The following is a 22,127-nucleotide window of genomic DNA, read 5'->3' on the forward strand; positions in this document are numbered from 1 at the left end:
AATGTTGGAAGGGGCCTCAGGGGGTCACATCCAGTCCAGCCCCTTGCCCAAAGCAGGACCAGCCCCACCTAGATGATCCCAGCCAAGGCTTTGTCAAACTGGGTCTTAAAAACCTCCAAGGATGGAGATTGCATCACCTCTCTGGGTAACCCATTCCAGTGCTTTACCACCCTCCTAGTGAGAAAGTTTTTCCTAATATTCAACTTCCCTTGCAGCAATTTGAGCCCATTGCTCCTTGTCCTATCATCTGCCCCCACTGAGAACAGCCCAGCTCCATCCTCTTTGCAACCCCCCTGCAGGGAGTTAAAGGCTGCTATTCAGTCCCCTCTGAGGCTTCTCTTTTCCAGACTGAATAAACCCAGTTCCCTCCACCTCTCCTCATAACTCATGTGTCCCAGCCCCTTAACCATGTTCAGTGTCCTCTGCTGGACTTTCTCCAACTTGTCCACATCCTTTATATAGTGGGAGGCCCAAAACTAAAAAGAGTACTCCAGATATGGCCTCACTAGTGCAGAGTAGAGGGGAATAATTACTTCCTTCAGTCTGCTGGCAGCTCTCTTACTAATGCAGTCCAGGATGCCATTAGCCTTCTTGGCAACAAGGGCACACTGCTGACTCATATCCAGCTTCTTGTCCATTATAATTCCCAGGTCTTTTTCTGCAGAGCTGCTGCCCAGCCCATCAGTCCCCAGCCTGTCCCGGTGCATGGGATTGCTCTGTCCTAAGTGCAGGACTTTACACTTGTCCTTGTTGAACCTCATGAGATTTCTTTTGGCCCAATCCTCCAAATTGTCAAGGTCTCTCTGAATCCTAGCCCTGCCCTCCAGTGTATCTACTACTCCCCCCAACTTCGTGTCATATGCAAACTTGCTGGGGGTGCATGCCATCCCCTCTTCCAGATTCTTAATGAAGATATTGAACAAAACTGATCCCGGGAACAACCCCTGGGGCAGTCCACTTGATACCAGCTGCCAACTAGACCTTGAGCCATTGAACTCTTCACATTGAGCCCAACAATCTAGCCAGCTTTATATCCACCTTACAGTCCATTCATCCATCCCATACTTCCTTAGCTTGCTTGCAAGAATGCTATGGGAGACTTTGCAGGGCACTAAGGTGTCTGCTCCTTTAAGGGCTGAAACTGCTTAGGGAGAGAGCCCTAGCAATCAGGCAGGAAGCACACAGGTGCACGTTACTGTGGCAGCAGGCCTAAGGAGGGAATTAGCCTGCACCTGCACCTGGTCAGCTGACCAGAAGAGGCAGGGCTCTGGGCCCATATAAATGCCAGGGATGGGACTAGAGAGTCAGTTCCCTGCCAGCAGCCAAAGGGAAAGGATCCTCCAGGGAGGAATTGCCTAGAGATGCTGCAGCTGCCTGGTATGTAGCACTTGGGGCTAATGGGGATTCAGGAGTTCACCAGGTACCCTTGACTACTAGGCACTTAGTGCCAGGGAAGAAGTTTGACTCTTTTAAAGGGGTAGAGCACACCCTGAACTTTTTGTGTTATGTTATAGCCCACGGACTCATATTTTGGTTGCTGTCTTATAACTCCAGAAGATCGGGCTGAGGCTATTGGGGAAGGAGGAGGCCTCACTGGGGGCCCTCTACAGCATGGGGACCCCAGCACCAGAGTGGGTGCAGGATTCAGGATGAACAAAACCCAGTGCCAGAGTGGGTACAGAGGACAAAAGGGGTGAGCAGATCCCAGTGTCAGGGGGGCACCAAGAGAGAGACAGAGCTGCGGAGAGCCCAGTGATGACTGAAGGCTGAGCTAAATTAAGCACTTGGAGGGACAATGAGTGAATGCCATCTGCGAGGCTTAGGGCGTGGTAAAGGGACAGTTTGGAGCCATGCATCTAGCCCATAAGGCTGAGGGTGTCCTGAAAGGCATCCATTTTTGGAGCGGGACCCAAAAGGGGCCCAAGAACCCACACGATTCAGCAGTGTCCATGAGGACCGTGCCCAACATAAACTTGAGGGCAGCCTCCCTATTCATAATAATCACCAACAAGACGTGGCAGGCGAGAAAGAAAGGTGCCCATTGGGCAGGATTGGCACAGTCAAAGGGACCTAGGGGTATCATGGCCAGTCATCTCATCATAGAAGGCAGTCAGGTTGCTCTTGGTGAATCCATGCTGACTGGATGAATATTGATGCCTTCAAACAGAAGACTACCAAAGCATCTCTAGACTGTAATGCTGGCTATGATTCTCCATGCAAAAGTTTCTGCCATGTCAGCTGCTCCTCCAGGTTTCACATAAAACAGTTTTTGAAGGGCTGTAGCAGGGGCTGCAGTTTTTTTTCTTCTCCCCAAAGGTTACAGCCCTATGGAGAGATGACACTTGCAAGCCCTCATCTGTTATGGTTGGGAGGGAGCCTCTCCTCCTGCGTGAATCTTCAGTTCTTCCCTCCCCTGAATTTCTGGCCGCTCTTCCACCTCCACGTGACCTGAGAGCTGTTCCTGATGTTCAAAGAGTTTTCCTGTGAATGCAAAAGGGGACAGAGTTCTCTGAGACTCACTGGCTGGCTGTGGTTCAGTTCAGATGCAGGAGAGCCTTAAACGCCTGTAAGCCAAAGACGATTAACACTCCCCCGATAGCATTAAACATTGAATAATGATTTGCACTGCGAGGGTGTAACTGCCCATGGAGGATTGCGTTCTGGTGCTGGTGGAATCCATGCCCACCCCTGTAGGGCACTGACCCATTCTGGTGGTTATCACATACAGCAGCTAATGACCCTCCACCAGCCTTAGCTACCACATCACTTCTTTTAGCTTCTGCTTTGATTCCTGCTACCGAGAGTCCCACCATTCAGACTGCCTAGACCCTTGGTCTGGTTTCAGTCCCATTAACGGCCTTTTGGGGACAGGAGGTAGGAGAAGGGCAGAGCCAGTCTCCATCGCCTTGCTCACAGCCAATAGTGGTTGGGGATATACTCATGATAAAGTCAAGCCTGCCTGAGAGTGCATGCATGATCAGGGCTCGGCAGCCTCCTCCCCAGCCCAGAGCGTCAAGGAAGGAGGTGGTACAGCGCAGCACCCCATGTCAGAGGCTAGGATGCTTGAGTGCTTCAGAGCAAGTTTGTTCAATGAGCTGGAGGCTTATAGCTGAATCTCTCCCAATTAAAACACCTGTAGCTTTCCAGTTTGTGTTTGCCAGCAGTGCCCAGTCAATACTTGCTTGAGACACTGAAGCAGGTGGATGTACTTGGTCCTTTCTAGCACAGCCTAAAGAAACCTGTGGCATAAAAAGCCAAGGTATTTGAACATCAGATATGTTAATTTAGAGGTTTAGTGCTTCAGATGTAAAGTATTACAGCCTGGAACTGGCCTACCCCTCATGTGCTGCCTGGGAATTAACAGCAGAAAGTCTTAGTTACACATTGTGCTCCTGGAAAGAAGCAGCAACACTTCCTGGACCAGCCAAACGGGTCTTGCCTCTGCTTCTCTCCAGATGTGTGCATCAGAGGAGCATGACCAACAGAAACCAAGCCCAGGAAGATCAGAACAGTGCGGTGGTGCTAAGATGAGAGGACACACACTTATAATGATCCTGTCTTCAGAGTGACTCTTCCCTCCCACCCTTCAGTCTGAATCATGCTTGTCTCACATGGAAACACAAGGAGTGGGAAGACCACTATCTAGAAGGAAGACCCTTCCATGCCCTCTCTTTGTAACCAAGTCAGGACACCGTCATCCCCTCCCTTGCCTGTACAGTAACCCCCTGGTCCTGCCATTGTGGTATGTGGTTGCCCCTGCATTGAGCTGCACTGTGACCACAGGGTGCTCAGACCCCTGTCGGTTTAGTTTAGGGCCATGGATGCAGATCTTGGTGCATCACTTCAGGCAGCCGGGTCTCAAAAGTGTTGGCCAAACCCCTCTTGGCCCTCCGAACAGAGTGTCCGGCACTTCCCTAGAATGCTGTGCAAACCCCTGGGGAAGGGCATCCTGGGAGTGGGCTGCCTATTTTCCCCTGCTGCTGTTTGATTCAGGCAGGCCTTCTGGCCCTCTGACAATGCATGCCTCACAATTCCCAATGCAGAATGGGGCGAAGAAGGTTTTCAGGAGTCTTTGAGCTTTTGGGAGCCTTCTTTGCATGGGACAGAAAACTCCCTAAACGGGTTCTAAACATGTTGGGTTGAACTGGCACAAACCTTGATGGGGGATTTAAGACTATTTATTCCAGTTTAAGTGCTGAACTGATTCCCATGTGGCTTAAGCCTGGCCTGTATGCAAGTTATCTACCACCAGGACTGTTTGGTTAGCATTGTTTTTTTTACAAAGTTAAATCAATACAGAGTTGGAGTTATACTTGTATAAAGGTGATGGTTTAAACCAGTCTAATTTATTCCCCTTCCCTTTTAGGAATAAGGATGGGGACATACAAAGAAGTTACCCTGAGGTGAAAAGGAGTAGGGCTTTACCACATGTCAGCTGCTCTGTGATAACTGCATGTGTGCATGCTCTTAACCCAGGGTTAGTAGTAGCTAAACCATGGTAAATTCCCTGTTTCATGGAGAGCTAAGGTACCACCGAGAAGCTGATGTGTGGTAAAGTCCTCACCCTTTTATTCCATGATAAATTATTTGTGTGTCCATACTGTAAACTAGGTCTATGTTAGCCACTTTATACCAGTGTAAATGCATCCACATACTGCTTTCATGTAGTATAGCATATACTGCAGTGCAGATCCTATATACTGGAACGCATTTAAACATGAGATAGTATAATAATATAAATGTAATAGGTATAGTATAAATAGTATGCTGTGAGTAAAATGAGACCCTCTTAAACCAAGGTGGGAATGCCCACACAGCTGTTACCCCCCATATGTGGATTTAAAAGTAGCCATAAAGTTGTTATGCAGACAGGCTTCTTTTAGAGACTGCTTTTCTAACACCATAGGAGGTGCCTTCTTGGGGCTCTGCTATTTGACCCCATTTGCCCCCGAGCTTATTCACTTCTACTTATTGGCATTGCATTTCATGTTATATTTATGTTGAAATTCTGTGGCATAGATCGCATCTGTGATGCCAGTTTATCCCATCCTACGCAAACCAAAAATAATTGGCCAATGCTCCTTTCTGGCTCTGGTGTTTATGCAGTCATGATGCTTCTGGCATGGTCCTTCTGATTTTTTTATTTTTTTTTTTAAAGCAGTTGTGTTGAGGAAAAAAAACTTGTTTAGAGGACTGCGGAAACCAGGCCTAAATATAACCCTAGCATATGTTTGGAGATGCATTTGTGCAGGACAAAAAAAAATTCTCCTTATCTCGAATTACAGCTTTTGTAGCAAACAGTTTTCTCCATAGTTCAGTTATTACGCACATGGTGTAATTGCAGTTGATCACATGACACTTAATGCATTAAAAAAATTCCCTAATGGGTTTGAACTGATACCTTAATTTAGACCCACGGTTCAGTCAGCTAGTAAAGATTTATGCTGAGTGATCTTGCTTCTGCTCTGTTGACAATTTTATACTGTGTAAAATCTTGAAGCCATTATATTTCCTGGCATGCCTGCTGAGAGAAGACTCCTAGGTTCGGTGCCTCATTCCTACAGTTGGCTTCTGTAGGCTGACATGCCTACACTTCATGGCTTCTTGGGGGAAACCGTACCATCCACAGCAGGGGTGTGAGGCCTTCCTGATCAGCATAAAGTGCTTTGCAATCCTGCAAAAGATGGCAGAGAGTAGAAGCTAAATGTCGTCATTTGGTTGTGACCATTGAATCTCTTTCAGGGAAGTTAAAGGAATGGACCCTCTTTTTGTATGGCACGGCTGAGCACCCATACAACACTTTTGGCTCCCATCACACCCGGTCAAGGACGATGAAAATGTCCAACTCGGAAATGGAGTCCTCCAAAGTGTCGTTCTTCCAGAGTCAGGTGGAGGTGGTGGAGGAAGAAGAAGAATACGCAGGTAAAAACTTCCCAACCCTCTATCAACTGAATATGGCTTCCCTGCAAGAAGTAGGACCTGCCCTATGGTCGTGGTTCTGTGTTTAGGGTTTGTTTCTTTGGGGAGAGGAAGAAAAGAGGCTAGAACATCCTTATCCTACTTGGCCTGATCCTGGCTCATGTCACCAGGAGACAAGTGCAGCTTTGGCATATGTAGATTATGACGCTTATCTGGGTACACAAGCATAAGCCCAGGAAAAGCTCCTGAAGCTTATATGGGTAGTGCGAGAAAGTCCTTGGTGAGAGCATTTTTTCACCTGAAGTCACTGACATGATGAAGTGCCTGATTCTCACGTGCCCAGAGGCCCCTTTGCATTGGGTCTGTATTCCCTGGTGGGAAGCATACGCGGGCCTGTGCATACATGCAGATCATCCCCAGGCATCTTCCCTCTTGGCTTTTGTGTTGTAACCACTATGCTTGGAGACCAGGGCTGCATTGCAGCAGGAGTATAAAGCAGGGCTGCATTGCAGCAGGGGTATTAAGCCTCTTCTCCAGCCAAGAGCCTGCACCCCAGGTTACGTCCCAGCCCTGTGATTACAGTTTCACTGCTGTGGTCGACAATGGATGAGGGATGAAGGCTGCCAAAAGAAAAAAAATTTCTCCTTGGCACAGATTTGTCTTAATTACCTGCAACACCTTTAGCAGCAAATGCAACAGAGTGAATTCAGAAGTGCCTATGTTACACCAAGCATTTGCTGAACAGGCACCAGTTCTCTGGGCCTTTTGTCTTTGTCCTTAAAGGATTAGCAAGAAATGCCGTGTAGCTTTGGTTTGGCAAATGCCTGTAGGTAAATATTATGGCTGCTAGGTAAATGTGAGGCTGCATTTTGAGCATACACATTTCTGTTTTATGCAGTATGTTTCTACAGATGAACAACACTGACAATTCAGGAGTTCAGTGAATGATTCGCTTAATGCATTTTGGATCACTCGCACTGAAATCGCCACCAGTGCCACTCAGCCTCCTTTTCCAAGTTTCCATTTCTGTAAAACAAGTCTTAAATTATTGACACATTAATCTGCTGTGTTGCTTTTCCTGTGGTCTTATAAATTACGGGGAGACATTGTGAGTATTAACGTGCAGCAGGATAGGTTTCTGTAAATCCCGGTAACACGGAGGATGGTTAAGTGTAATGAGAAGGCTCTCTGTGAGCCGGACACGTGAACTCCTAGTGCCCGATTGCTCCCATCAGGTTTGATCTCACTAACCAGCCCTGGTGTTGAAACCAGAGTGTCTGGTGAGCTCTGGGCCCATCCACGTGGCCCCTGGAGCGGTGTCCAGACTTCTGCTGAAAGCTAAACTGCATCCATCCACTTGCGCTCCCCGTGCTCCGAGTCTAAACCGAAGCAGCGAGGATGCTGCATGGGCTCCCTCTGCCCTGCTGTCAAGTGCACCAGAGGCAAAGATTTCAGGAATGGCCATCGGGGTCATCCCCTGAGCATCCTTAGTGTAGACAGGTCTTTTGTCTGCTAATTTGTATTGAAAATCCTTCCCACCTCTACTTGGCCCTTTCTTCTCCACACCCATGTGGTCTCTGGTTCCTGGTACCACAGCCCCCTGCCCCGATCTAAATCTCCCCCAAGTTGGATGAGGCTGCACATAGAGTTGTCTCTTGGGCCCAACCCTAGGGATGAGGAGGCAGATATTGCAAGGTGTTTGGGTGCCTTGATTCTGATGATTTCGGTGGGAATTAGGTACCTACATACCTTCCAGGATGTGGAACGGGTTACCTGGTTACGGAGCTGGTGGGTTTGAAAGCTGAGACACCTCTTCTCCTTCATCTTGCTTCCTCCTCTCTTCTCTGGACCCAGTCAGCATTGCCCAGTGTTTGGGTTGCAAAGAGTTTGTCCAAGGATAAAACAAGCATGGTTAACACAGCCTGAGGGACCCAGCAATGGGACTGAGAGCTTCTCGCATGCTGCTTTGAATCTGGCTGCCGACAGCACAGCCATGAAAGGTGTCTCTACGTGGCCCAGTGCAGTGCCATGCTCCTCAAGCAGGACAGCCGCGTTAGCTGTGGCACTGCACCCAGACTCATCTACCCTGCTTCTCCCCAAGGTGATTATCCAGAGCAGAGCGATGCACAAAGGCAGCTCTCCTGCTCCCAAGGCCCAAGCTAGCTCATGTAAAGGGATGAGCTCAGACATCCCCTCAGGATGCTGGGTGAGCAGAGCTCCTGCTAGGATCGCTCGCTGAGAGATCTTCTTCCAAGGAACTCAGTGCTCATGTCATGGTGCACCTTCTTGCTGCCTGGTGTCTGGAAGGACTGAATGGACAAGGGGACATTTCTGGTGTGAGGGTGGCCCTTGCTCACCAGCGCTGAGCAGCATGCGAGCTGAGCGCCGTTGCTGTCCATGCTGTTGCTGCTGTTATGGGAGGGAGCACAGGATCTACCAGTTGCCTCCAAGCTGCAGTTCAGCATTGCTGTCAAGACGAGTGAATAGAAGAACGCAGTATCCAACAGCAGTGTTGCTGTTGGCATTGGGGGAGCACCGTGCTGTCTGCCAGGGGTCCGAGTCAAACAGCTGCCTGGTTGTCGGTGTGAAGCGGGGCTGAGCTGTTGCACTGCGCAGGTTTAAAGCAGGCTGTTTCTGGATGGAGCGAGACTGCAATCAGGCTGGACGTGAAACGCCCCGGCCTCCCTCGGCTGTTTGTGCAGCAGTGCCGGTGCGGTGTGTGGGGAGGGGGCAGGCATTGTTGTCAGCTGCACAGAGCCAAACCGCCTGGACGCGTTCTGTGCTGCCAGCCCACACGTGGACTATAAAGGAGCAGATGGTCCAGGACAGACTATGTAAAGGGATCAAATTAGAGGTTGAAAAAAATGGCGGGTTCCATCACCCCCACCACAAATTGGTAGTGAAGATGTCAAGGCGAGTAAAAAAAGATTTGCTGTCGACATTTCCCAGCCCATGGGGATGGGGCAGCTCCAAGACTGGCTGGAAGCCAAGCAGGCCGTCGCCCCAGACAAAGCTGCTGGAACCAGAGCAGGGAGGGAAATGCAAACCTGACAGTGGTGTTGGCATAGATGGGCAGCATGTGCTTGGAGACAAAACCCTGAGCACGTGGAATGAGGCGGTAAAGCTGAGCAGGCTGTCACCGAAGACCTGTGGCTGGTGCTAAATCATGATGGGAAAGGGAGTTCAGCCTGGTCAACAAAAATATGAAGCTGGAACATGCTTCTTTCCCTGTGATACAGACTTGCAGAGAAATAGGACCAGAAGGGACCAAGACGGCTAACTCAATCCAAACCATTCCAGATTGACACGTGTCTAACATGCTCTTAAACACCTCCAGGGATGGAGATGCCGCAGTCTATTCCAGCACCTTGCTGTCCTTGCAACTGGAGAGTTTTCTTGATGTCCTACCTAAGCTCCCTTCTGGCAGCTTAAGTCTGTTGCTTCTTGTCCTATTCTCATAGAGAAAAATCCTGTTGCCTTCTCCTTTATTGCAGCCCTTTACCCATCATGTCTCCCCCTCAGTCTCCTCTAGAGCAGACTAACCCTGTGCTTTCCAGTCTTCCTTCCCAGGTTGTATTTTCTAGGCTTCAGATTGAGTTCTGTTGTTTTCTTCTCCAGTTGGTCCAAAGGCAGCACCCAAACTTGGACACAGTGCCTCAGGCAAGGCCATGTGCTGTGCGGAGTGGACTTGTCTGGCCCTACACACACTGCACCTAGTTATCTATCTAACCCATTTCTCTTCAAGTAGTGCTCAGCTCCGCTTGGGTGGTAGTTGAGCCATGTACAGTACTGAGGTTAGCAAGCCAGCTGCAGCCTGGACCAGCCCAGCCTTTGCACTCAGCAGAGGCTCAGACTTTTAGATCCAGGGGGAGCTGCAGGTTCAGTTCTTGCTCCTGATGTCCCACCCAGCAACTTCCTATTCCATATATGTATTGGACTGACTATGCATGGCCTTCAGTGACATCAGGGTGAAATCCTGACATCACTGATATTGCTGGGGATTTTACCATTGACTTTCATGGGACCAGCACTTAAGGGCAGTGGCCTGTCTACACTAGGGCACTCAACACTGGAAACTTGGATGGAGTCAAACGATTTATAATGGTCAGTCACTATCACCAGATTTCCTTAGGGCAGGCAAAGGCTCTGAAAGGACAGGATATCTGGCCTCTCGTGCCTCTTCTCTGCCTTGGTCTCCCTGGGCTGCCCACAGTCATACCTTTCAGATTCCCAGTACATTTATGTGCCCCACAGAGCTGTTCCCCCCACTGTGTCCATCTCTGCAGAGGATCGAAGCGTCTGTCCTGCTATATCCAGTGGGTTTTTTTAAGTGCATTCTTCCATCGAGCTCAGAGCCACTGCTTTGGGGAGTTTTCCCTCTCTGTTTCTCCTGGATCACAGCAGCCTCTTTCTCTTAGAGACTGGATACTTTTTGGAGTTTCTCTGATGCCTGCTTCCTATTTTATTGGCTCTCCTCAGGCCAGACAGTTATGGTTGTGAACTAAGGACTCTGCTGTTCCAAAAAGCATCTTACCGGAGGTGCCAACCTGTAGCCAGACCATGTTTTCTTTCCAGTCCCTTTTAATATTTTCTGCTTTGTTTCATACAAGAATTAGTAGCAGGTGACTATGGACTTGTCCTAGTTATGATAGTCAAATCTGATTATAATAGCCAGGCAACCTCACGTCTCAGTTAGTGCTAAGGAGGGAGATACTGCAGAAGTGGACACAGAAGAAACAACCTGCGTGTGCATGAGCCTGTGTGTATTTACATGTGTGAGTACACATATGAACCATATCAAAGCATTTCTTACTATAGATAGTGTGGGTTTGGGTGAAAAATGTCCTGTAGGTATAGAATGGATTCATGGAGTGTTATATCAGGCCTGCACTTTTTTTTGGAAAACGTTTAAAGGCTTGCTATTTCTTTTTCCCCCTCAAAGGGACAACCCCATCAGGAATCCACGTGTGGTGGTCCTAGCATACAACTGTGCCCAGTTCAGTGTTAGGGACCTGAAATTGCAGTGTGCAAAGAAAAAGGGCTTGATCGGGGGATCCATAGGTACAATAAGCCACCTCCTTCCTGTGGGAATCTATGCTATGAGCGCCCTCAGCAGCATCCCTGGGCCTTGGGGCAGGTGGTTTTATAAAGGGTCTGGGCAGTTGCTGCAGTGTAGTACTAGGAAGGGAGCTTCCTTATTCTGCATTCTCGACACACATAGTTGGCAGGGGGTGAAGGGAAAGGGCAGCTGACAAATGGACGGAAACGGCTTCCTGGCTATTTGCCCCAGAAGAGCACGTTACCTTTCAAACCCTCCAGAAAGATTGGGGTCCTATCCTGTCCTCCTTATGGGCAGCCCCCTATCCCCACTGGCCCCGAGCCACTCCTGCCTCTGTAGGAAGGGGGGTTGAAGATACTAGCAGGGCTTGGAAGCTCTTGTGCCACGTGTCTCAGCAGACATATCTGTCTCTTCAAGGTCCATGTCATCCTGAATGCGGCGACCAAGGATGTGATGGTCCTAACGCAGATCAGTGCTTGAACTGCATCCATTACAGCCTGGGAAGTGCTAAAACTGGCAGGTAATGTGGTTATTTTTATTCCCTTGTATTTCTGGAGCAGCCTAGTGTGCACAGAGCTGTACATGCTTGTGGTAGGAGTTTGCAATCCATGTAGATGAAGCAAGCACGTACTGTAAAAGTACCGCTCCCTGAGGCATGGGGGGATTTGCGGGCAAGTCTCTGATGCAGTGTTAGCGTATCCCAGCCAGGACCGTACCCCATGCACCTGCTTCTGCTTCCTGGGTCCGCTGGATTAACTCAGTGGCTGTGTTAAGCACCAAGGTCTTGAGAACAGCCTCCGTGGCATCTTTCTGGGTACCGCATGCTTAGGAGGATCTTGGCATGGACAAGTTGCCACCACAGTGTGGATACGCCTTGCTTGATTTGCCCAGAGCTTGGAAGGGGCTTATAAGGACCCGCCACCGCCCATGTCCTGGCCCACTGCCTTACCCCAAGGGCTGCCTTTGCATACCATAACAATATTCAGTAAGTGCTTTGGTTTGAATCAGGTGTCACGTAGAAGAGAAGCTTCATTGTAATCTGCAGGTGGAAAGGAGCATGTTTCCCTTCTGTAAAAAGCGGGCAGGTGGATAAGGCAAGGAGCTGGGACTTAGGAGACCTAGCTCTCCCTCCCTGGATCTGCCTCACACTGCCTGCATGACTTTGGGCAAGTTGCTGGATGTCTCCAAAACCTGCGTGTGAATGGGGGATGAGGCGCTTCCCCTGCCTCAGTGGAGGGGAGCAGGGTGGAGCTATGTGCTCAGACACTGTACTGATATGTGCCCTAGAAATCTGAATCCTAATAGGCAGCTAGTTCCAGTGCAACTAGATGGCTTATTGCTGAAAGTTGTTGCCACCTGGTTGAAGTCTGGCAGTTAAATGCTTTTGATGCACAATTAAATGAACTGGTCTCAGTTCCATCCCCAGGGGGCTGGACTCAACTTGGCTCTGGTTGGCAGGCAAACCAACTAGGTGGCAGAGAGGCACCCTTGGCATTGCCAAGCCAGGGAGCTTGCTGTGCCACCTCTTCCCTCTGCTGTACTTACCTTCTGCATACATGGAGGGCTCCTGATTGGACTCTTTTCATAAGGAGTCATGTGAAAATATATTTTGCAAGAAGGAATGGGAAGGGGAGGTGATTTTTGCTGTAAATTGGAACATGAATGGCAGAAGGAAGTTATCACATGTGCCCATATCATTCCAATAAGTCAACATTTCTTCCCATCAAACAGACCCATAACAGTTTTACTCAACTACTGTGCAGGCTCAGCCTGTCCCCAGCAATCAGGCTACAGTCCAAATGTAGAGTATCATCAAGTTCAGGGGGAAAAAAACCACTTGCCTTAAAGTTGAACCTGATAATGTGAAGTTGACTTATATGCAAGGTCATCTTATAATCAGAACAATATGGGGAGTTCCAAACAAACCTCAATGATTCAGAAGCTGTGGTTGCATGGCAAAGAGTCATGTGCTTGGGAACTTAAGTGCTATTAGCTGCTGTTAACTGGCCAGGCCTCAATGTGTCTAAATGACTTAGGTTTCCAAATGACTTAGGCTGCTTTGATATCCTTGTCCATGGTCATATTGAAAAATGTGTCAAGTCAATGCTTATTTACACTGGGGAACTGGTAGGATCCTTGCTGCTGACATGGGTGACCTCTCCCCATGACTGTTGCACAGTGCAAACCTTGATAGTAAAGGACCAAATTGTTGAAAAGAGTGCAGGGAGAACTGAATGATCCAGTCATTCTGTAAGGGATGATATTGAGACGGGGAGCTGGTTGTTCAGATAACTGTTGTGCACTCACAGCAGGTATAGATGCAGATCAGTGATTACTGGAGTGAGCTAGTTGCATACAGAGAATTACCTTGCCGGAAGTACCAAAGGAGGATGGGCCTCTAGGCCTAATGAGTTGAGAGTATGCACCACACTTTGGGACTTGTGACCCACTTGTCAGCTTTGCTAAAGTATCAACATGCACCTGTTTAGCTTGCACTGCCAAGAGGCAGGTTCCTGCTAGGTATAATAATATGGTGTGTGTGCATGCACATGTGTGTGGTCATGTCCTATGCCAGAACCCCCTCCTTTTGGGTCCATGTGCACCCAGAGGTCCTGACATCCAGCTCTTCTCTTTGCTTTGTATCTCCTTCATAAGGTGTCATAGCTCAGAAGCAGTTGATGGGGCATGCATTTGCAAAGCAATCCTGCCTGAATACCTAAATTAAGGAATGTTGCCCTAAGCTGCTGGTTGACAGTGATGATTTCTGAATACTTCTGGGTTGGTGAATGATTCATCAAAGAAAAGACTGTGGGTGCAGTCAGCAAGGACTTTCCTCCAGGGTTGATATGTGTAGCCAGAAATAAAGTCAAGTTAGCGTAGGTAGAGGAAAGAAGCAATGGAAACTTGCTTCAGCCTGCAGTTCAGCCTAGATCTATTATTGCTTGTTATTGTATTGAATGAATGCCCAAGTGCCCTAGTCCTGGATCAGAACCCCATTGTACGGGGTGCTGTACAGATACAAATGGCTCCTGCCCCAAGAGCTTTCCAAGTATAAGAGAGGAAATGACAGAGGGAGGCAGACCAGCAGATGGGGAGCTCCAGGAGACAGTCGCATAACATTAGTTCATAAAAGCATAAAAGTATTTGTCCTCCCAAAGGAAGGGCTTCCCTCAGTACCTGAGCAAGGGAGAGAAAAATGATGCTTAACACCACCCCAGAAAAGTCATTGAAAAGGGAAGTATTTGGTAGCCGTGTTGGCCTGAGGCAAAAAGAAATGCAAAAACGTAGAACACTTGGTTCAGAAATGATACCTTTTATTGGAGCAACTGAGCAATTGCAAAAAAATGTATCTTTTTCTGCAGTTGGATAAAGGGAAGGCACTCAGACACCCATGCTGTGAAGGGTGGTGAATTGATGAGGGCAGTGTAAGACCGAGAATAGAATTTTTAACCATTTGCTCACCAGCTAGAGCCCTGGGTGTATCACCAAACCTTTTTGTTTTTTAAGAAAATCTCTTTGCGATATGCAGTTGTTGGTCTACTCTAGCACTCTCCACTCTCATGATCTCTGTTGGCTGCATCTTTCAGGATCAGGCATTTGGAAACAAAAGGAAAATGATTAATGTCGTGTTGTTTTGCTGTCCGTCTTCTCCAGGATGTGTGTGAACTCTTGCCCTTCAGGGTTTTTTGGGGATGACACAGTAAGAAGGTGCCGGAGGTGCTTCAAAGGGTGTGAAAACTGCACGGGCAGGGGCCAGACTCAGTGCACGACTTGCAGGCGTGGCTATTACCACCATCAGGAAACGAACACGTGTGCGATGCTATGTCCAGCTGGGTTTTACTCAGAGGAACGTAAGGATGCGAATGCTTTGTACACTCTAGCATGTGGATATGCAAGTGTTTTTTGTTGAATGGCCAAGATTGGAAAAAATTAAGCAATCTCAGCTGTCAATGCAGGGTGCGCAAGGTTGAGAGCCCCAGACCATAGTCTGCTCAGACAGACCTCTCCTGCTGTCACCGTGGGTCTGGCACCACGTTGTCTCTACCACTAGCGAAGGTAATCATAACGCTAATGGTAACTTGGGATGGTGCAAGAAAACAACTGTAGTGTGCCAGGTCCAAGACGGGGCTGACTGTCTCAAAGCATTTGTCACTGATCAGAGCCTGGTGATGCTTCTTGAATGTGAGCTATCTTAACCTTTGCAGCTGCCAAAGGAGGCTGGGATGCATTAGAGCCCCATCTCCACAGGGGAGGAACCCTCGATGTTGAGCCCATTCAGGGGTGCTGTCACGTATAATCCACTGGGAATGGTGGGGGTGGAAATCTCTGCAAATCGATTTGCCACCAAGTTGCCACCAATCAATTTGCCACCAATTCAGCACCTGGAAACTGAGGCCTTCAAAGACCAGGAAAGTTGTGGATCCGAGTCGAGGTCACGCAGCAGATGAGAGAAGCATTCTGGTTTGAGTCTCCGGAGTGCTTCCAGCTCCGGGCTCGCAGGGAACATCAGCCAAAGATTAGATGCCTAATTCCCATGGAAAGTCTGTGAGGGTTAAGTACTTGAATTCCTAAACGTGAAACTCTTACCCACCATCCTTATTTCGATGATAGAAACCCTAACTAGAGCCATACAATATGCATTACAGAAATATATTATTAACTACCGCAGCTGCAATCAATTGGGTACTATTATCATTATTATGCCTAGATAAGGTGTTCCATTTGGGTTAATTGGCAGTGAGAGAGAAGAAGTGGGAGTGGGGAGGGCTGAATAGATGAGATGGGGAATTGAAAGCAGTTATATTTTCCAAACATTCAGAATTTACTAGATGAAGGCATGTCTTGGCATCAGCCCTCCCTCCCTGCGCTTTGCTTTGCTCCACGGTATTTCTGTCTTGATGCAGCTGCAGGTAGCAAACGCTGAATAACCATCTGCTTGCATTCTAGCTGTGAACCTTTTAGCTTGTCCAGCTGTGGTCAAAAATAGAAATGCTTCCTCCTCACCTGTCTCATGGATGGGCATTAGCCCACGCACACGGCCACACAGGACCCTAGCAGGCCAGAAAACCCTGCTGGAGCCAGGAATCTGGGACTTAAGCCTTCTCCTATTAAAAACTCACATTGACTTTAAAGAAGGCTGCATTGGGCCCATTCTGAGTGTAAAAGCACATAAAAAACATATGCTGCTTCTAATCCCATCGCCTGTTGGCATGCAGGGGATAATCTGAGACTTGTGAACAGGAAGCATATCTTGAATCTGAATCATCCCAAGATCCCCAGCCCAGAAGTTTCATCAAGTCGATATCTATTCTGGCCCTTCCACATATCCATGCAGTTTGAATCCCGCTTCTGTCCCCCACCCTTCCCCACGTCATTTGTAACAGACTGTTTGAAGGGCATGCTTGTCTCCTTCGGCAGCTGCTGCCTGCAAACAGCAGTTGAAATGCAGTACTTTTTAACTTGAACTACCCTGTGCTTTGTGGCTGTGACTGTTGCTTGCATCTCTTGTCCATGTTTGATTCACCCTGACTGTCTGTGTTTTCTGAAAGGTCAGAAGCGCTGTCTCAAATGTCATCAAAGCTGCAGAAAATGCATTGGCCACCCCGATAAATGTACCGCGTGCAAGGATGGATTCAGGTAATAGATCAGCAGGGAACAAATTTGTACTTTCAGGGTTTTCACTGTATTTGAAATGAAGGAAAGGGTTGGAAACAAGCACCCTCTGAAAAACGGAAATTTTTAAGACATTGATCTCCGCTGGAAGAGAGAGACTATTCAAGCACATCGGGGCTGTGATTTAAACTGCCAAAGGCCTGGAAATCCAGAAGTGGGTGTGGGCTGTATGTACTCCCCCTGCAGCTGGAAAGCACTATCTAAATACCATCTCTTGATCTCCAGCATTCATCAACATGGTGCTTAAATGCTCCCCTGCAGTTAGAAGTAGCACTGTGTGCGCCTGAAGTGGCAGCATGAAGTATTATTCTTGTCATCGGAAGAGACATTGACTCCTCTCTTTGCCTGCTCATAGGCATAGCATTATCCTCTCCATGACTACTCCTGCTTTAATTCAGACCAATGGGAGCAGGAGTCCAGCCTTTTCTGTTAGAGGGCCTCATGCTGCTAGGGGCTGAGTGCTCCTGTCTCACCGCAGAGGCGGAGGGGGCTCCACACGTGGCAGGACCTCATCCTCCACCGCATCATTTCAGGCACGTGTTTGCGTCATGCCATCTGGTGTCAATCTCTTTTGCTTGCCTTGTTTGTAAGAAGAGGGGGAGGATCCAAAGGGGGGGAGGAAAAATGGGGAAGAAAAATGTTTCCAGTGACTGTGACAACACAGGTGTTTCCTCCTGAGCCTCAGATGGCTCCTTCAGCATGGACTGTGTGGATTAATTCTGTCTCCATAGGCCAGGAGGTGCTGAGCTGGGTTTATAAATACCCATTTTGGATGGGTAGCAGATGCATGGTGCAGGCTGAGAACGCCCTGGCACACCAGAGTTGTGCCCGTTGTGCTGGCACAGTTAGACCGGGATAGTACAGGGCTAATTACACTGGTAACATCCCCTCCCTTGCCACCACTACCATGTAGACACAAACGCTTACATTCCAGTTTAAGTGGCTTAAACCCCCTTTCCAAGCAGCAGAAGCCAACCTGAAAGAAGTCCAGGTGCGGATGGAGGTGGGAGGTGGTTTCTGTAGCACTTGAAATCCACACAGTTCCCCAAGGTGCACCAGCCCTTTGACTTCCTGCTGGAGCCCACGGGAGTGAATGCTGTGATCTCTGAAAAGGACTCACGGCTGGCGCCCAGGAGCTGCACTTGGAAGGCTACAGTCACTCACCTCCCACCAATTCCCTTCTTTGCCACCTGAAAGCATCCGTGTCGCTTTAGCTATAAGAGGTTTCCAGCTTGCCACCTGTCTCAGGAAGGGGCTTGATGGGGTTGGGGCCATCGCAGAAGGCCTGAACGGGGCTGTGGAGGAAGGGCTTTTCTGTGAGCTGAGACTCTCTGCCTGCCACTTCCTAGGTGTGTCGGGCATCTTGATGAAGACCATCAGCTCTCCTGGGTATTTAGCATGGGGCTGACTCGGGTGTCGCTGAGCCAGAGTGGGCCTGGAGTCATTGGGTGAGAGCTTTCCGAGGCACTGCAGCTAACGAGCCTGAGGTGTTGCTACTGAGGATCTCTGGTTTTAGCTGCATGAAGCACCGGGAGGCTGGAATGGGCACTGGCATGTGCTAAGTCCCATCCCATCCTGTGCCCATGGGCAAGCCCCCAGGGTGTCCGCTCCAGCTGGTATGGCTTGGAGCAGCCCTCTGCCCACTCTCATTTGCCCTGGGCCCAGCCTGACTGCAACGGGAAGTGGAAAGCAACTTTCACCTTCACCCAAACTCTGCTGCATCCAAGTCCAGCTCCGAATTGAAGATGGTTATTTTCAGAAGCGTCCGAAGGAAGTGGAAGCCAGTGTGCCAGGGCTAAAGGTCTCCCCACAAAAGAAAGAAATCTGGGTTTTTTCCCACACAGAGCCCACGCAGGGCACAGCGAAATGAATGCATTTCCCCTCTTCTGGCCCGTTTGGAAACCTGCTCCACTCCAAAACTTGTAATTGGGCCAGAGCAATGCTTTTGTAGCAGCGCTCTTGCAGAAGTAAGAATTGCTCGGGCCAAAGGATTATCTCTTCCTTCAAAGGAGAGAGAGTGGAAGTATTGTCAGGCATAATCCATACAAAGCTGCCTTTTTATTGTCCAGTATCCCTTTAAGCTGGGACTTCAAATCATCTCTGTCACATTAAAGTGCTAAAGGCCTAACTGAAGTTGCTTCACTAAGAACTTTCCATCTCGTCTTATTCTGGGAACAAAGAACAGGTCCCAGCAGGGCCGTCAAGTCCTCACTGTTCAGCCGTCTGTCACATTTGGCTTGTGAGGGCAGTGTGGCCATTTGGGCTAAAGCCCTTTCTGAATCAAATGCTGGGAACTTAGGGTGCGAACCTGCTTTTCTAGCTTGGAGCTTCCCTTTGGTTGAAATCATGCTGAGCAGCCCATGCAGGCATGCTGGTTCCAGCGCAGCCCTGCTCAGTGTGAATGCTGGTGGGAAGAGCATATCCTAACAGCAATTAGACTTCACTCCTAGGTGCACAGGCTTCAAGGCCACTCACCCCCATACCGTTATTGCAAGCTGCCATGCCAGGGGATCTCATCCATACATTTCTCAAGCTCCATCTTCAGACTGGCTCTTGCTTTGCCCTTGTTGATCCTACTGGAAGGTCATTCTGGGGCTGGTAACGATGGATCCAGCACTAACCTGCAGTCTGGCCTCACCATATCTAGGCCTCCACTCAGCTCAACAGAGGCTGGAGCCAGGGTGCAACCGACCTTCTTATGGTGCCTTATCCTTACAAGTAGTATTGCTGGGGCATAAGGCCAGACTGTCACCCCAAGTGAGCAGTCACCTCCAGCAGGGCTGTGCGTGGACATGAGGGTACAGACAGATGACCTGCTTACACTGGGTTAAATGGCATAACAGCAGGGAGGAAAAGTAGTGGACAGACCGTGCAAACCTCTAAATCAGGGTAATTTGCCCCAGTCTAGTGGGGAATTGCCCATGTAGGAATCTGAGATCAAGCCGTGCTTGCATCAGTTGGACCAGGTTGTGTTCCACCTGTCCTTGTCCATCCCGGGGCAGCCTTTTGCTAAAGGCAAACAGGCTAGTACTTGCTCTCTGCCACTTAGCAGTGTGGTATAGTCAGAGCTGCTTGCATTGTGAGCTACCCTGGAATTAGCGGCATGCCTGTCCATTCCTGTTACCAGTGGGGCATAAAACCAGCATAAATGACATTGGAGCACATGCTCATCTGTCCCGCAACTGAGACCTTGCAGCAGTGCTGAGAAAGAGGGTCCAGTCTGGCCGTTCAGATTCAGGCTGCAGGAAGCCAAAGAAAAATCTGTTGCTCCTTAGAGCCAGATACTATTCAAAGAATCAACTAGTATGATGATCTGCGTTGCTGTAATGCCTCAGTCATGGACCAGGACCTTGCGGGGCTGGACGCTGTATGAACACTGAACACAAAGCAGATCCCTGCCTCAGACAGCTTGCAAGCTTACAACAAAAGTACATGAATCATGGAGCAGGCATTCCCTGAGTATCTGTATGGAGGATGAATAACATTTAAACAGCTTAATTCCTGCAATGCCAAGAAGAACAGGAGCGAGCGGGATTATCACCTCCTTTTATTGTGAGGCTCTTTGTGGTGTTCAGGCCTTTGGGAGAGTCAGGCTGGCTGCCCACATTTTTTTTTTTTTTAATTCTATTTCCTCTTGAACATTTAATTAAAGAACCTGCAGCGATTCCTTTGGTCCCAAGAAGGACTTTAATTTCTTTTGAAGTGCTGGCTCCATTTCAGATGCCTTCTGCACGGCTCTGAGGCAAGGCAGCGCGTGCGCAGCTGCACCATACAGCTCTACAGCACTCAGAGTTAAACTTCATTGGGGTCTGGAGAGTTTTTTAATCTCATGGTGGCACTTTGTGGCCTTGAACTGTGATCACGGGCCACACAGGGCTCAGCCCTGGACAGAAACACCAGGTGAGGAACTCATGTTGCCAGTGAGACCCTCCGGCATCACTGGAAATTCAAAGTGGTAACTTTTACCGTGTGATAAAGTTATTCTGGATTTCTTCAAAGAGTGACTTTCCCTGGATCTGAGTGATGTAGGTACAGAGAGGAAAGTGAGTTCCTCTTGTGCAAGGGGCCAGATCCCCCTTTCCCTCCCCAGTTCTGCTCTTTGCTCAGACAAAGGGTTGGTCACACAGGGAGGAGCAGGGAGAGGAACGGGTCAGCAAAGGGACCCAGTCAGGACCAAGCAGTGGTGGGGCTGGCTGTAGCGGCCGGTGGTTCATGGGGTTAGCTCAGTGCAAGGGACAAACAGTCTGCCAGAGCATCCAGAAGGGCCTGCTGTCCCCAGACAAGCATGCAGCTTACATTACCAATGATAGGAAGTACCAGCCAGGTTCACAGCCTGGCTCTGATGGGAACATGGAAATGACTTCCTCTCCCCAGCCAGGAATTTCCCTGGAGAGAAGGAGTCTCCCACGGGAGTGATTGCAGTGCGGTCAATTGTAGAGCACCCCCGCTTGCAGGCCTGGGGCTGGGGCCGCAAGCAGCAGAGATGGCCTTGCAGGCCTGCTGGGCTCTGAGGCTGGGCTGCCACTTGGCAACCCAGCCCTTGCCCGCTGTGCATCCAAGGGGAGCAGGCTGGAGGGGGGGCTGGCAAGGAGGTGGTTCTCCTGGGCTTTCGTTCCCCAGCCTCAGCCCAGAGCCCTATGTTGGATTAGCCTGACGGCTCCCAAGGGATCTTTACGTCATCACTGGGGTACAAGGAGGCTGTGGGCAAGTCCCCAGTGCAAGCTGCAGAGGGGGACTGCTCTACCATGCAAGGATCCCCCTCCACAGAATAGATCTAGGAGCTGGATCTATTCTAGGTCTGGGAGCTGGGATCTGCTGGGCTGATGCCAGGAAGCATTGGGTGGTTCTAACACAAGGAGCAATGGTCCCAGCCTCCCCCGCTCCCCTCCTGCCGGGTTGTTTTCAACACCTGTCAGCAGGAATCACTGTAGAGTGGGTTTTGGTGCATATTTTCTCTCCTTTGCCGACAGCCTGTCAGGAGACAGCTGCGTCCCAGAATGCCAACCCGGCATGTACCTCAGCAGAGAGGCCAGGAAGTGCGAGGGGTGCCAGGCCAGCTGCCAGACGTGTGCAGGTATGTTCACTGCCCGCCAGCTGCTCCTCCAAGCAACCACGGTGCCAGCCCTCTCCACGTGTGAGCCATTGACACTGCAGGCACATTGACGCTTCCCGGGCTCCAGGTATTGTGGCACCTGTTGTGCACAAAGTAAGTGCTTTGTGCCAATCAACCCATGAAGGTGGCATCTCACTCCATGCAAAACCCAGCTCTACAGTGACTGTGACCCTGATCTTTGCAAGGGTTAGATGGGAATTAACTCCAGGTGAGCGATACAAGTGTCACTTCTTTTTTTATTGCCTGTTGTGGGTCATCTGCGTGGCAAGAGGTGGCAAGAGGTGGAGGCCTCTGGCTGGCCAGCCCCAGCCAATCGCTCTGGGGCAGGCCGGGGGGGTCTAGAAAGGGCTAGTTCTGGGACGG

General features: G+C 49.4%; 1 protein-coding gene across 3 annotated transcripts in view; it reads left to right on the top strand.

The window, feature by feature from the left end:
• PCSK6 (proprotein convertase subtilisin/kexin type 6) overlaps positions 1–22,127 on the top strand; it is a 124,148-nt gene that overhangs the window by 94,531 nt on the left and 7,490 nt on the right. For all 3 annotated transcript variants that reach the window (XM_090028510.1, XM_090028511.1, XM_090028512.1), the window contains 5 exons: positions 5,743–5,922; positions 11,396–11,498; positions 14,633–14,829; positions 16,528–16,615; positions 21,622–21,725. In XM_090028510.1, the coding sequence (XP_089884636.1) occupies positions 5,743–5,922; positions 11,396–11,498; positions 14,633–14,829; positions 16,528–16,615; positions 21,622–21,725 (672 nt within the window). The remainder of the gene's footprint in view (positions 1–5,742; positions 5,923–11,395; positions 11,499–14,632; positions 14,830–16,527; positions 16,616–21,621; positions 21,726–22,127) is intronic.

This window comes from Crocodylus siamensis, chromosome 15, assembly GCF_052110815.1.
Source record: "Crocodylus siamensis isolate JL-2025a chromosome 15, ASM5211081v1, whole genome shotgun sequence".
Classification (NCBI taxonomy): domain Eukaryota; kingdom Metazoa; phylum Chordata; order Crocodylia; family Crocodylidae; genus Crocodylus; species Crocodylus siamensis.